The following is a 13,130-nucleotide window of genomic DNA, read 5'->3' as shown; positions in this document are numbered from 1 at the left end:
GCAGCTTTGCTGGAGGCCGCAGGAGCGGGGCGGTGGCAGGGGGGCCGCCCTCGGCGATGGCAGCAGCTGCACGCCGGGGCAGGATGTACCTGATGGCCTCAGTCTGCTTTGGACAGCGGAGAACTGCTGGGCAAAGTTCTCGACCGTGTCGCCGAAAAGGCCGGTCTGGGATACGGGGGCGTTCAAGAATCGTGTCTTGTCTGTCTCGCGTTTGTCAGCGAGTCGCGGTTTAGCCAATCACAACACACTGGGCTAGCTAACCAATCAGAGCCCATCGCCTATTTCTGAAGGAGGGGCTTCATAAAAGAAGGAAATGATCAGTGCGTTTTTCAGAGAAGGGACAGAGCGGTGTGGAATAAAGGTAAATTATGTGAAAAATAATGCATTTTTTAAAAAACGAAGCATTAACACACGTTAGACTGCACCCCATAAACACAATCAAGCCTAGAAAAAACCCAGTGAACCACCCCTTTAACCAAAGTATGTTACAGATATTTCATGAAGACCCTAAAGAATCCTACTACCTTGGGCATCCAAAGTCCCCTTTAATAGACAAAACTAAAAAATATATTTAGCAAAATTAAGGATTTTTTTTTTATGATTTTTGAATGCATTAGCCTAAGTCTCTTATGCTCAGCAAAGGTGCATTTATCAAAAATGCCAAACAGTAATATTGTAAAATATTAATGCAGTTTTAAATAACTAATTTAGTACATTTTAAAATGTAATTTACTACTGTGCTGAATTTTCAGCAGTCATTACTCCAGTCTTCAGTGTCATATGATCCTTCAGAAATCTTCCTAATATGCTGATTTGCTACTTGAGAAACATTTCTTATTATTATCAATGTTAAAAACAGTTATGCTGCTTAATGTTTTTGTGGAAAATGTGATACAATCTTTTCAGAATTCTTTGATGAAGGGGAAGTTAAAAACAGCATTTATTTGAAATCTTTGGTAATTCGAAATCTTTTTTAACATAAATTATTTTACTGTCATTTTTGATTAAATTAATGCATCCTTGCTATTTTGTATTTATTTGAATGGTAGTGTACATCTTAGGGGAACTTTACTTACAATTGCTTTGGGGCTTGATGGTTAAAAGTGAAGTTATTTCTGAGAAAAGAGGTTGCATCATTTGTTTCAAGATGTCCCTTTTATGATATTTCGTTATGCAATTCAGTGTCATTTCTACATCTTAAATGTGGCTTATAAAGTATCTAAATCGGCTTTGAGGACACTATAAGACTATAAAAAAATTATTTAGGTTCAATTAAATTTAACATTTTAATTATTTAATTATTTAATCTGATTGCACATCATATATAAAACTATAATAAGCTAAAAGAATGATTTTCCTTATTCCCCACAAGAAGAAGTTGTTGATTTTGCAGCTCTGACACATTAATTACCCCCCACAGATAACATTTTGATAACCCTGCAGCATTTTTCCACAAGCGCACCCACTCCCAGCAAGGGAATTTATTTTTGGGCCGGTCTCTCTCAGCGTGGTTGTCAGCTGCTATCAGCACATCTACCTGTAGAACAGGAGTCTCAGATAAAGGAAATAATCCTTGATGAGTGTGCATGAGATCAACAGACAGAACCCATTTAGCCTGTCACTATCCATTACGGAGGTTTCCTGCAAAGGCTCTGAAGAAACTATTTGCCAGGCACCGTTGCCATTGCTTTCCGTGTCGCCAATTTAATTCCAGTATGTTGCTGAACTGTTGTGCTCAGCTGTTTTTATGACTGTGTTTGTGTTCATTTCACCAATGCACTTGAAATCAAAGAATATGTGCAGCATTTTTGCTTTTATTGCTTTATAATAAAGGTGATGTGTACTTTTTTCCTATGTTACAGTAATGATAATAATAATAATACATTTTATTTATACAGTACTTTTCCCTATCCTAGCTTAATATGCAGAGAAAACTATAAGTAAGCCATTTATAGGTTGATTCACCCGAAAAGTAACAAAACTTCTCAGTGGTGCTATAAAACATTGCTCTGTTTATTTGTGTAAACTGGCACACCTATATTGGTTGGCTCAACCAAAAGAGAGAATTTGGGGCAGGACATCCTTTTTGGCCAAACAATGGCAGACAAAGAGAGTGTTCAGAAATAATCTGTTCGAAAACAGGTTTGAGATTTTTTGTACGTTTTTTTTTTTTAATGCTTTTTGAAAGAAGTCTCATATGCCCACCAAAGATGCATTTATTTGATAATAATACAGTAAAAACAGTAATATTGAGAATATGTACGCGCACATATCTAACATCTATGTAATCTAATAACGCTGTTTGTGTATGTAGATGTTATTTTGGTCGTATATATAATTTATATACACATACCGTATGCTCCACTCTGTCTCATGTTTGCGATTGTTTCGTTAAATTTGTAATTTGTAAATCCATTTTGAGCCCCTGTAATCCAGTCCCAAACAACAGATGGGCCTTGCCCGGCTCTCTGATTGATTCATTTGCTGATTGTTTTAATATATAATACCTAATACATGACAGAACATCTGTTTTTGTTGATGGCCAGCATATTAAACCATTTAAGCTTTAAATGTATACCTAACCCTAATTAGACTCTTCTAAATGAGCTTAATGGATAAATCTGGTGGATAACCAGTATTTTTTACAGCCTTATTATTGATCAATTTAGTGTGCTCACTGTCACATGATCTTCTTGTATCTCTTCAGGGACATGGCTGCCAGCATCGAAATTATGCAGCTAGACTTTGAGATGGAGAACTTCACCAGCCAATCAGTCACCAGAAGAATCAACTGGAATATTGATTACCGGGGCCAGGATCCAGCCTCGGATGCAGAGAAGGTGGTCACAGAGCTGACGGTTGTGCAGAAGGACATCCAAGCCATCATTCCACTTTCAATGGTAAGAAGGTCTTCCTGTCTGTCACCTAGGGTCATAAAGTTTGAGAAATGAGATTGCACTTCAGTCTATTTTAAATGTAATTTAACTTGTCAAATCAGTAGATCGCAACAATAACCACCCACTTTTCAGCGGCCTTGGTTCGGGAATTATTTTTTCCATTCACTTTTTTCAATTACTTTTTAATGAACAGTTTAAGCCATAAGTCACAAAATTTAATTGGAAGCAAAAAGGTTTCCAAAAATCAAACAAAAATATCAGCCTGCAAAAATTTGTGACAATTCTGCTGGCTGCAATCACATTTTTATGGTAACAGCAACTTCTGGATTCAACAGAAATTCTGCAAACGGTCTTGGATTTTTTTTTAAATGATATGGAAATCACATTGAAGTTTGGGTTCTACAGAAGCATATACCATAGCTTAACAACCTTAAAGCTCAGGGTAGGCTGACTTTGATAGGTTTTGATTCTTTGATAGGTTTGTTCTTTATCGCCAGACCCACATGACATCTGTGGCCACACAGAATTGGAATGTCTGTCAATCACAAAATACCACACACATAACCCTTGTATGTGTGTTTGTTTATTAATAATTTGGGCTTATTTGATGAAAATTTTCGCCAATGAGTGTGCAGTACTTTCATCTCTAAAATAAAGGTCAACAGATCCCATCTAAGCCCAGTTCAATCAGTTATTAATATGAAAACCCCTTTGTTCTGCTGAGTTGCCAGCCACTTCAAATATTTATATTACTTTTAAGCGATAGATACTACATATGGACTTTTATCAGAGATTAGGACTGCATAGAAAGTCTACAGCACTTCTATTTCAACAGACACATTCAATATCTAGGTTTTTTTTTTTTTTTTATTATATGTGATATATGATAATGGCCATCATTTTCATGTACAGTAGTTTCTGAGCTGCTGCCCTTATAGTGCACTTAATTGTATAAAATGGGCATTTGTAGTACTTCAAATCTTACAGGTGTATTTTAAAATATATATACATATAGTTGCAGATAATATAATATTAATGAAATAAAAAGTCACTTGAGTGTGCTTAAAAGAGTACACTTTCATGACTGTTTCTTAACACAATTAAGCACACTTTAAAAAAACTGACATTGTAATAATTAAAATGAAAGTTTTACTTTAAAGTACATTTTAAATTGTTTTAATAATAATTTGCCATGCTTTAGAACTACCCTTATTTTGATGTGTTGATTAAGATACATTTGATCATTTATATTACATTTAAAGTTAATATATTAAATATATATTAAAATCTATTATTAAATTATATTAAATGTTTTGAATTGTAATTTCGTCATTACATATGTGCAATTAAACATTATGTAAATACATGACATACACGTTTCAATAGAAATTAAAGTATATTTTATTTTACCATATATTCTTGTCAGTACATTCAGCAGTAGATTTTAACTATGCTTTTAAAGCCAATAGAAGTAATTATAAAATTACATATAAAAAATGTACTTAAGTTCTTAACTTAAGTCTTATGTTCTCTTGTTCATCTAATTGTATTTAATAAAGTGAATTTAAACTATAATAAATTTCAATTAAAAATACAAATACGTGTCAGAATAAATTACATTTAGCTTAAGTATATTCTTTTGATGTATATTGTGTCCATAATATGTACTCTTTTTAAAAGTATGCTAAAGTATACTACTTTTTCACTAGAGTTTTCACATTATCCTTTAAGATAAGTCAGGAAAAAGACTAATTCACACTTTTCACTGTAGGGTATTTTTAAGGTAATAGGTCTCTGGAAGGGGCTATAGAAAGGCTTCCTCATACCCACTCACTCCATAAGCACGAAACTGCATTATTCATCTATCAGAATTAATATTTGGTTGATTAGGGCAACTTGCCCTCCCCCATAATATGTGTGTATGTTTAAACTCTAGTATAAATCAGTAAACGGGGACCAGGTGCAGCAGAAAAGACACTTTGCTTCATGTAGAGAGGCTGCTTTGACCTGTCAGTATCCTCCATCCCTCCCTGAAACCTATCAGTGTGTTTCAAATGCCCTGCGCAGGCAGAATATAGCGGTTCAAATAAAAAGAAGTGAATACAAAACAAGACAGTCATGAGGGAAATGCTGAAAACTGCGGCAGAGCAAGAGCCAAGGCTTCAATTTTTCACAACCTCCCTTCATGCAAACACACACACAAAGAATCAAAGAACAGACATAAGCTCAGTTCCAAAACCTAGTGAGCTGCTTCCATAGGCAGCATTTTAAGGCATCATAGGTGGGCTCCAGTATTTCTGCTTGCTAAGATACCTTTTTTCGAGCTAAATTCTAAGGTGGCACCACATTTATTCTTTACAAAGGCAATCCCAGAATGTACTGCGACAAACTGCCCAAATAAATCAAAGACTGTGAGAAAAAATATTTTCATTATATTTATAATTCATTAAATACTGAAAAGAGTTAATAAAGTTAGCTTTATGTTTTATTAAAAAAGATTGTGTCGTTCCTTGGTTTATTGAAATCAATTGTGAGCTCTTGTCTATGTAGACCATTGCAAATCAGTCATTACGAGGGTCTATATCAGTTAGGACACTGCCAGAGGTTTTGGAACGGAGCTCAAGTGTTAGACACATGGATATAAGTGTTCAATAGCTGCAAAATATGTGATATACACGATATGCCATGTGTTTATGTGGGATTTATGCATGAAACACCTTTATAAATTTTCTAAATACTCGAGACATCTGTTCGCCCTCATCGGGGGATTTGTAAGCAGGAAGCAATCAGTAAGTCTCATATAAGAGGTGTTTATAGACACAACAATGGCAAATCCCAAATGTTGAATGCCAAGTGCATTAAATGAATCCTGCACTGATTTAGGTGAGCAAATCCCACTTCATACACCCACAGACACGTTCACGTTCAGAGCATCTAATGAGTATCCCACATACAGAGCAGACGCACATATGCAGATACAACACCATGCATATACATACATAATGAGCAGCACATATGGATTTCTTTGAATTTCTGAATAATTACACATATAAATCCCTGGATACAAAGCAGAGTGTGAGAGAGAGGGTGTATATGCTGTATGTATAGAATCCAAAGACCACGCAGAAAATATGAGACGTAATAAAAAATATTTATTTTTTTTTCATAAAGTAACCTTTTCAATTAACTTTATAGTAGTGGTGAATAAATTACATGACATTAGAATGTCATGTAAATTCAATATATGATATAAATAACTTTTTTTAATTTAAATGCACTTTAAACAGCCCCTTTCTACAATCTGTTTTATTTCTGAGTCTTACCTTACACTGCAGTTTAAAAATCAGTCAGAATATCCTGTTTTATGTCACTTTACAGAAGTCAAATAGATTCCAAATTCCATTTCATGTTGACAGTAAAAGGCCCATATTTTATAGCAAGCCAATTGACAACAGCAACATACATCCTTGTTTGAATCCATAAAGCATTTGCTGCTATATACCAAGCTGGTTGTTCATAGTACAGTGCGCACAACTGTAAATTGCTTTGAAAAATCTCATGATAAGGGCAGTCTGTCACCTCAGCAGTGTGTTGTATCAGATAGCCTGTATCTTTGGTATCTTTTCCGTATGGCTCAGGTTTACCCTGCTCCGACTGTGTGTGAAGTGTTTAATGGCTTGCAAAAGCTCCCGTGCTGTTATTTACAGCTAAAGCGTCCATATCCATCTGAGCTGGCAGTTTCCCCCATCACGTGAGACCGTTCGACTCTCGCTGTCTGTCACTGTAAATACTGCCCTCCATGAGAATGACAGTCCCATTTGCATTCCCAACCACACTCTCGCACACTGCTGTCACTTTAAAATGATTCGGAATGAAGGGCAGCATTGGCCCATCTCTTGTGTTAGAGCGTTGTGCTATAATACTATGATGCTAAAAAAGTATCAAAAACATGTTATTACCATGGTATTACCCTTGGAACCATGTAAATTTATCAACGTAGCAGTGTTTAGTAAAAAAAAAAAAGAATTAAAAGAATACCATGGTATTGGGGGAATATGTATTATAGTAATACCATGTCATTTTTTGAATTAAAGTACAAAGGTATTATCATCTGATACGTCACCATGGTACCGCCGCAGTACATTTTTTGCAAGAGATGAGAAGCTCAATAAACTCAAGTTAAATCTTGATGTTATTATTGTAGTCTTTTCTGTGCTCAGTTATTATTTGCTGAAAATAAACCTGGATTTGAATCAGCTTCCTTTGCTGAGAGTCCCTGTGTGTCCATGACCATCTGTTTAGGTTTTTGCTTGGAGTAGAGGAAATGACAGCGGTAGGCAACACCAGCACAATAGGCTTTTTCCAAACATGAATCGTATAAATTAAATAAATTCAATGGGTGGATGTTGTTGACCTTTAAAGTTTACCTTGCATAAAAATGAGATGTCAGGCAAAGAACTGAGTCGGTTAGCTGAAGGATGAAAATCCTCTGCAGAGGCCTGTAATGAATTTTATTTCTTAGTGCAAGGACCCAAGACTTCCATTTAAACAAGGCAGGCAGGTCAGTAATGCACTTTGAATGAAAATTACGATTATGCAGTTTCAGCTAAGGCTATCAGAGTAATTCTGAGCTAATAACTCATTTGCTCAGTGGGGAGATATTAAAGACAACCTAATTCAAATGTTATTTGCAAGTCCAACATTTACGACCCTTTTCGTCTGGTGACTTCTCTCGTGCAAAAAAAAAAAAATATATATATATACGAATAAAGAGGCAAAATATTATATATACTTTTTAATGAAATGAAAACGGGCTAGGATGCTGGGCTGTTAATTCCCTCAAGCGCCGAGGGCAGAGCTGGCCCAAGGCATAAACGAAATAAGCGGCTGCTTAGGGGCCCCGTGGCCACCAGAGGGCCCCCAAGAGTACATGAAATGACAGCTTGATTTATTTAATTTTTTTATTTTTATTTTTATTATTATTATTAGGTTTTTTGTGATATATTATGTCAATGGACAATGGTAATTATACAAAAATAATCTATATATACCCATCATCTTATTAATTCCACAGCGACGCATCATCCAGGCACAATAGCACTGTATGACAGATCACTTTTATTTAGTTTTTCCTTTTTTGTTCAAAATATCCACAAACTTGTTAATTATATCATAAACTTGCTAAGAGATATAGCCTATTCTGATTGTCAAATATGTGTAAATTAATTTGTTTTAATTTGTCGTTTAAACAACCTTAATTAGCCTACCATGTTAGTTGATCTATAATGCACGCTGGACGGTGCCGTGTGGATCTGTCAGATTAACATCACTTAAATTCACCCATTTCTTCCGAAGTACATGAAATTAAGTGGCCAGTGAACTTTGAGAAAAACAGTAAACTTTATAGTTACCTACACAGTGTTTGATAGGAATAAAACACGTTGTCAAATTTTTATTGAAATAATTATTATTGCCACTTTCCATAGAAATCAGTGTGTTTTTAACTAATTATAAATGTCTTTTTTTGCTAATACTTAATTGAAATGTCTGTTTTAATGTCTGAAACCAAAAATAAACTTTATGTGGTTGAAAACTCTGAACAGTTGTGATATATGAAAAGCACTGAGTGCTTCTTTCTCTGGCTCAGCACCAGCCAAAGTGCGGCGAGTCAAAGGGTTAAAATCGATCACGTTTTGGGGTTGGAGGAAGGACAAAAAAAGAGCTGGGGGGCACAAATCAGATCTGAGGGGGCAATCGTGCCTGGCTGGCTAATTAATTAGCATAGCCTAGGTATCTTAGTAGGGAAGTTAATGTTTGATTAAACATCCGTAAATAGCCTTGACATCTTAATATGTTATAATATAACATTTTACTTAGCTAGTTTTAGGTTAAAGTTTTTGTCTTCTGTGTAAAATAACATTATTGGGTATATATAAAAACTTGGTACTGATAACACATTAAGTATGCCACTTACTACTGTAAGACTTTGACTGTTAAAGTGCAAATTAACACCTGACCACTCTTGTAGTATAGTAGAAGGGTAAAACATGCCGGGCAGACATTGGTATGATGTAAGCAACACAGATACAACAAATAAAATTGATAATGGGTGTGTTAGATTCATAGATTCAATCAGTCATATTGGTGGCACCAAGGGGCCCCCAAATAAAATTCTGCTTAGCCCCATAAAGGATTGTTCTGGCCCTGGCCGGGAGCCAGGGAAGATAAGCCGCCGTGAAGAAGCCCCGGACCAGGAGCACATGCGGCCGCCAGGACTCCGCCCCTTACCTGGACCCCTCCTTTCTGAACACTGCCCTTCCTTCATAATTCCCCAGCATAACGATGACACCAGATCCCCCATTTATTTTTGACACTCCTTCCCCTTTGGACACTTCCCCATTTTTGGACATTTTATGTTTATTTTCTGTTAAATAAAAGCCTCTCGGAGGCCTGACACCACACCCACTGTGTCTATCGTTTGCTCCTCCCGCCACAATATACAGTGCATATTACAGATAACCAGCACTATAGAAGTACTATAATTGTATATAAAACTGTAAGTACTATATATACTATACAGTATATGATCATTCAAATAATCAAATTGTGTCCATTTTCTGTGTAATCGTAGCCACCTGACTAGTGGATGCCTTGTGTAAAAAGTTGTAGGTTCTTTTAGATAGGAAAATTAAAAAAGAAAAAAGAAGAAGAAGAATTGGGGTGAATCAATAAATTATGAAGAATTTACTGTCATTGTGTGAATAATACGTAATCATGTAATCTGTAAAAAAGTAACTGTAATCTGATAATGAGCATTTTAAAATATAATATAATATAATAACAAACACCTCATTTTTTGGAATCTGATTACATAATCCAGATTACATGTAATCAGTTACTAATATCATAACTCAATATGCTACATATTGATACATACTACATACTTATAACTCAGAAGTCACAGTGAGTATCTTGTGTGGCCACCAGCTGCTTTAAGTACTACTGAGTATCTCAACCTCATGGACTGAACCAGATTTTCCCATTCTGCTGTGAGATATTCCCCCCAAAATTATGCACCTGTTAAAGCAGTTTAGCCTAGCAAAGCAAAAATAAAAGAAAATAAGTTTTTCCAAATGAAGAGTCAAGTCATTTTATGTGGAATACATTATTTTCAACCCTGACAACCAGAAAGGGCACTCCAGAAATAAAAACATTCAAGTGATGTTGATTGAAAACCAGTTCAAATAAGACTTTGGCTTTCTCATTCATACATGCCCGCTTTTATTTCTACTGTTTTAAATGCCTGTTTAAAAGTAAAGGAGCATGGTGGAAAGTTTCTCCTTAAATATGCTGTTTTGATTGAAGCATGAGGGAGAGAGAGCGGAAAGAGAGCTGCATAATCTTTGCTTTATTCCTGTGGGCCACAAGGGAAATAATTTACAGTTAGTTGTGCAACATCCCTGCAGCAATTCTATCCAAAATAATGAATTGATTTTTTTTGGAGTGCAATTGTGAAGCCAGTGTTCTTTTTAACTGGCTTCAGCTTTCGAGATATAATTGAAAGCATAGATTTATTTGCATGTGTCATCTAACAGGAAAACTTTGGTAAAATTGGTAAGCTCAGGACAGAGTATTTTAAAAGTTAATCCATTATCGTGGAGTACTATAACTGTCATAACCCGAGAGGTTTTATACAAAGTGAATGAGAACCTCAGTCCCATTTAAGTTTGTCACAAATGACTATTTTGAAAATGTACATCTTTCCGACTGACCATTTTCTGATGAAGATCCCTGTTCTGGATAAGCATTTATTCCAGAAAAGATATTTAAATTCTTTACAGCTGTTGAAATATTCCTGTATCATAATATTACTTTCCTCTTGTGAAAATACTGGAAATGCTCTTGCCATTTATTTTCAGTAATTCGGGTCATTAATTCTCATGAATATGCTTGACAACAGCACACAAAAGGGCAATGAATTAAAAAAGATGTAGATCATAACACTGTTATGATCAGGGATTTTTTCTGGGATTTTATCGATAAAGATAATTAGACAATATTTTGCTGAGTGTTTTATTGTGCTGATATCTTAAGGATACTGTGGACAGCTGACTCCTAACGTTTTTGATATTCTTCATATTCTGTGTGGTCAGTTCACAGCAGCGATAGAAATCTTTACATATGTTAATGCAGCTTAGAGTGACATGGGATGCTTTAACCTGCAGTTACAAATGATCAAATGATTCTCAAATGATCATTATAGTTTGTAACCATTGTTGATTCATGTACCAAGCTATGGCGTCTGTTTGTGCCAATTTAAGGTAGTTTGTGGGTATATTTTGTTTTTATGTGATGAATGGTCAAGTCATTCAAACTTTTTCAAACTATTTTGTTCACGGTGAGCGACTGCATTTCTAACATTTATTCTACAATATTGTATTATTTTACAAAAATCATGCCGTGTAATTATCAAAAAGACACATATTTTGATGAAGTTGCCTTGGAAAATAAAGGGACACGTGCCTGGGACGTGAACGCTTTCAATTTCAGTTGTCTTAATGAGTTCTCAAACCAGTCAACCAGAATTTACCTTGCTCTGACATTTTTTGAGAGAGAGGGAAGCTCATGGCTTTTGACATTAATATAGATAATGTTTTTACACTTTATTACCGGTCTCACACTGACTCCAGGGCTTTCCTGAACATACAGATCTTTGGAACGGTGAACTTCTACTAACCACCTGACTCATGCTCTCTCTCTCATTTCCCCCTCTCTCTTTCTTCCATATCCAGGACACTGAGATTATCAACACGGCAGTTCTTACTGGCCGAACTGTGGCCATCCCTGTCAAGGTGGTTTCCATAGAACTGAACGGAGCAGTCACTGATGTGTCATCCTTTGTGCAGTGCAAGTCATTCAATGAGGACATTGTCAAGGTACGTCATGCCCACGTTGAGAGGTTTAGTGATCTAGGACTTCCTCTACTATTCTCATAATCAATCGCGGTCAACTTAAGAGACCATAAAATGACCATCAAAACCTCATTTAAGCGGAGTTTATATATGCTCCTGTGGCCACTGCTTTCATGATCCCCTCGAGGGATCGATGCCTTTTCAGTCTCAGAAGTCGTCAGAAGTGTTCAGAGCTCTGCAGAACAGCATTTCCCACTGAACAGCAGCAGAGGCTACACACTTGACTTGTGTTTAATGCCTCTTAAATGAAGAGTCTCCTAGAAAGCAGTGCACCAAAGCTCTTTTTATTAACTGAAATAACACATCTTGAGGATTAGTTGCAAGTAGAGCTGGACAATTCGATTTAAAGAGATGGAAAATGGAAATTGTGTCATTTACTCACCTCTAAGTCATTTGTTGCTACCCAGGCTCACTGGAAATACGTGCCTCTATCTATATGTCTGCAAAACTCAAAAAACTGAACTATAAGTACGAATCGATTAAGTTTCCAGTTGAAATGAACACTAGAGGCAGTAAAACTGACAACTTTTATTCCTTTCCACACAAAGTATGATTTACAGGTCCAGAATTTTAACTAAGAACGCCTAATTGAAATTTTTCAAAACAATTCAAAACAATTTTACATGCTGCAGTATTTAAAAACTGATACTTTTGAATGTTAGCGTCACATATACATCTTCATATGTATGGGTTTTCTAACGCAGTTGGTTTGTCTGATAGCTCACACGATACAGCATTGCACTTGTGAGGTGAAGAGCTCCAGTGCGAATCCCGTGAATCTAACCCACCTATAAGGAAGTTAAAATAGCACAGTTGCATCAGCGAATGTGTTTTTATATCACTTTTGCATTCGTTAACACTATCATGTAAGTTTAGGGTTGGGTTTGGTGTAGGGGGTATTTCTAACACAATAGAGCATTCATTTTTGATGACACTCGACGGGCATTTGAATTCTGAACTGTCGCAATATGTAACTGAAGCAACATGAAGTGCTTTTTTAATGTTTTTTTTTATCATTATATATATGCTGTTAAAATTAACTCTTTAAATTAACTTTAATAAATATATTAAAAGATTAGTTCACTTCCAGAATAAAAAATTATTTATATAATGATGTTTATATAATAATAATGATAATTTAATCACCCCCATGTCGTCCAAGATGTTCATGTCTTTCTTTCTTCAGTCGCAAAGAAAGTAAGGTTTTTAAGGGAAACATTCCAGGATTTTTCTCCATATAATGGACTTCAATGGTGGCCAA

At 35.6% G+C, this 13,130-nt stretch overlaps 1 protein-coding gene across 1 annotated transcript in view; it reads left to right on the top strand.

The window, feature by feature from the left end:
* LOC107689377 (transmembrane protein 132E-like) overlaps positions 1 to 13,130 on the top strand; it is a 104,664-nt gene that overhangs the window by 64,430 nt on the left and 27,104 nt on the right. Inside the window, exons 4-5 of the mRNA XM_016487339.1 lie at positions 2,708 to 2,900; positions 11,690 to 11,833. Coding sequence (XP_016342825.1) covers positions 2,708 to 2,900; positions 11,690 to 11,833 — 337 coding nt within the window. The remainder of the gene's footprint in view (positions 1 to 2,707; positions 2,901 to 11,689; positions 11,834 to 13,130) is intronic.

This window comes from Sinocyclocheilus anshuiensis, unplaced genomic scaffold (genome assembly GCF_001515605.1).
Source record: "Sinocyclocheilus anshuiensis isolate Anshui unplaced genomic scaffold, SAMN03320099.WGS_v1.1 scaffold946, whole genome shotgun sequence".
Taxonomy (NCBI): Eukaryota; Metazoa; Chordata; class Actinopteri; order Cypriniformes; family Cyprinidae; genus Sinocyclocheilus; species Sinocyclocheilus anshuiensis.
The sequence above is the reverse complement of the archived record's forward strand: the minus strand, read 5'-3'. Positions and strand labels throughout refer to the sequence as shown.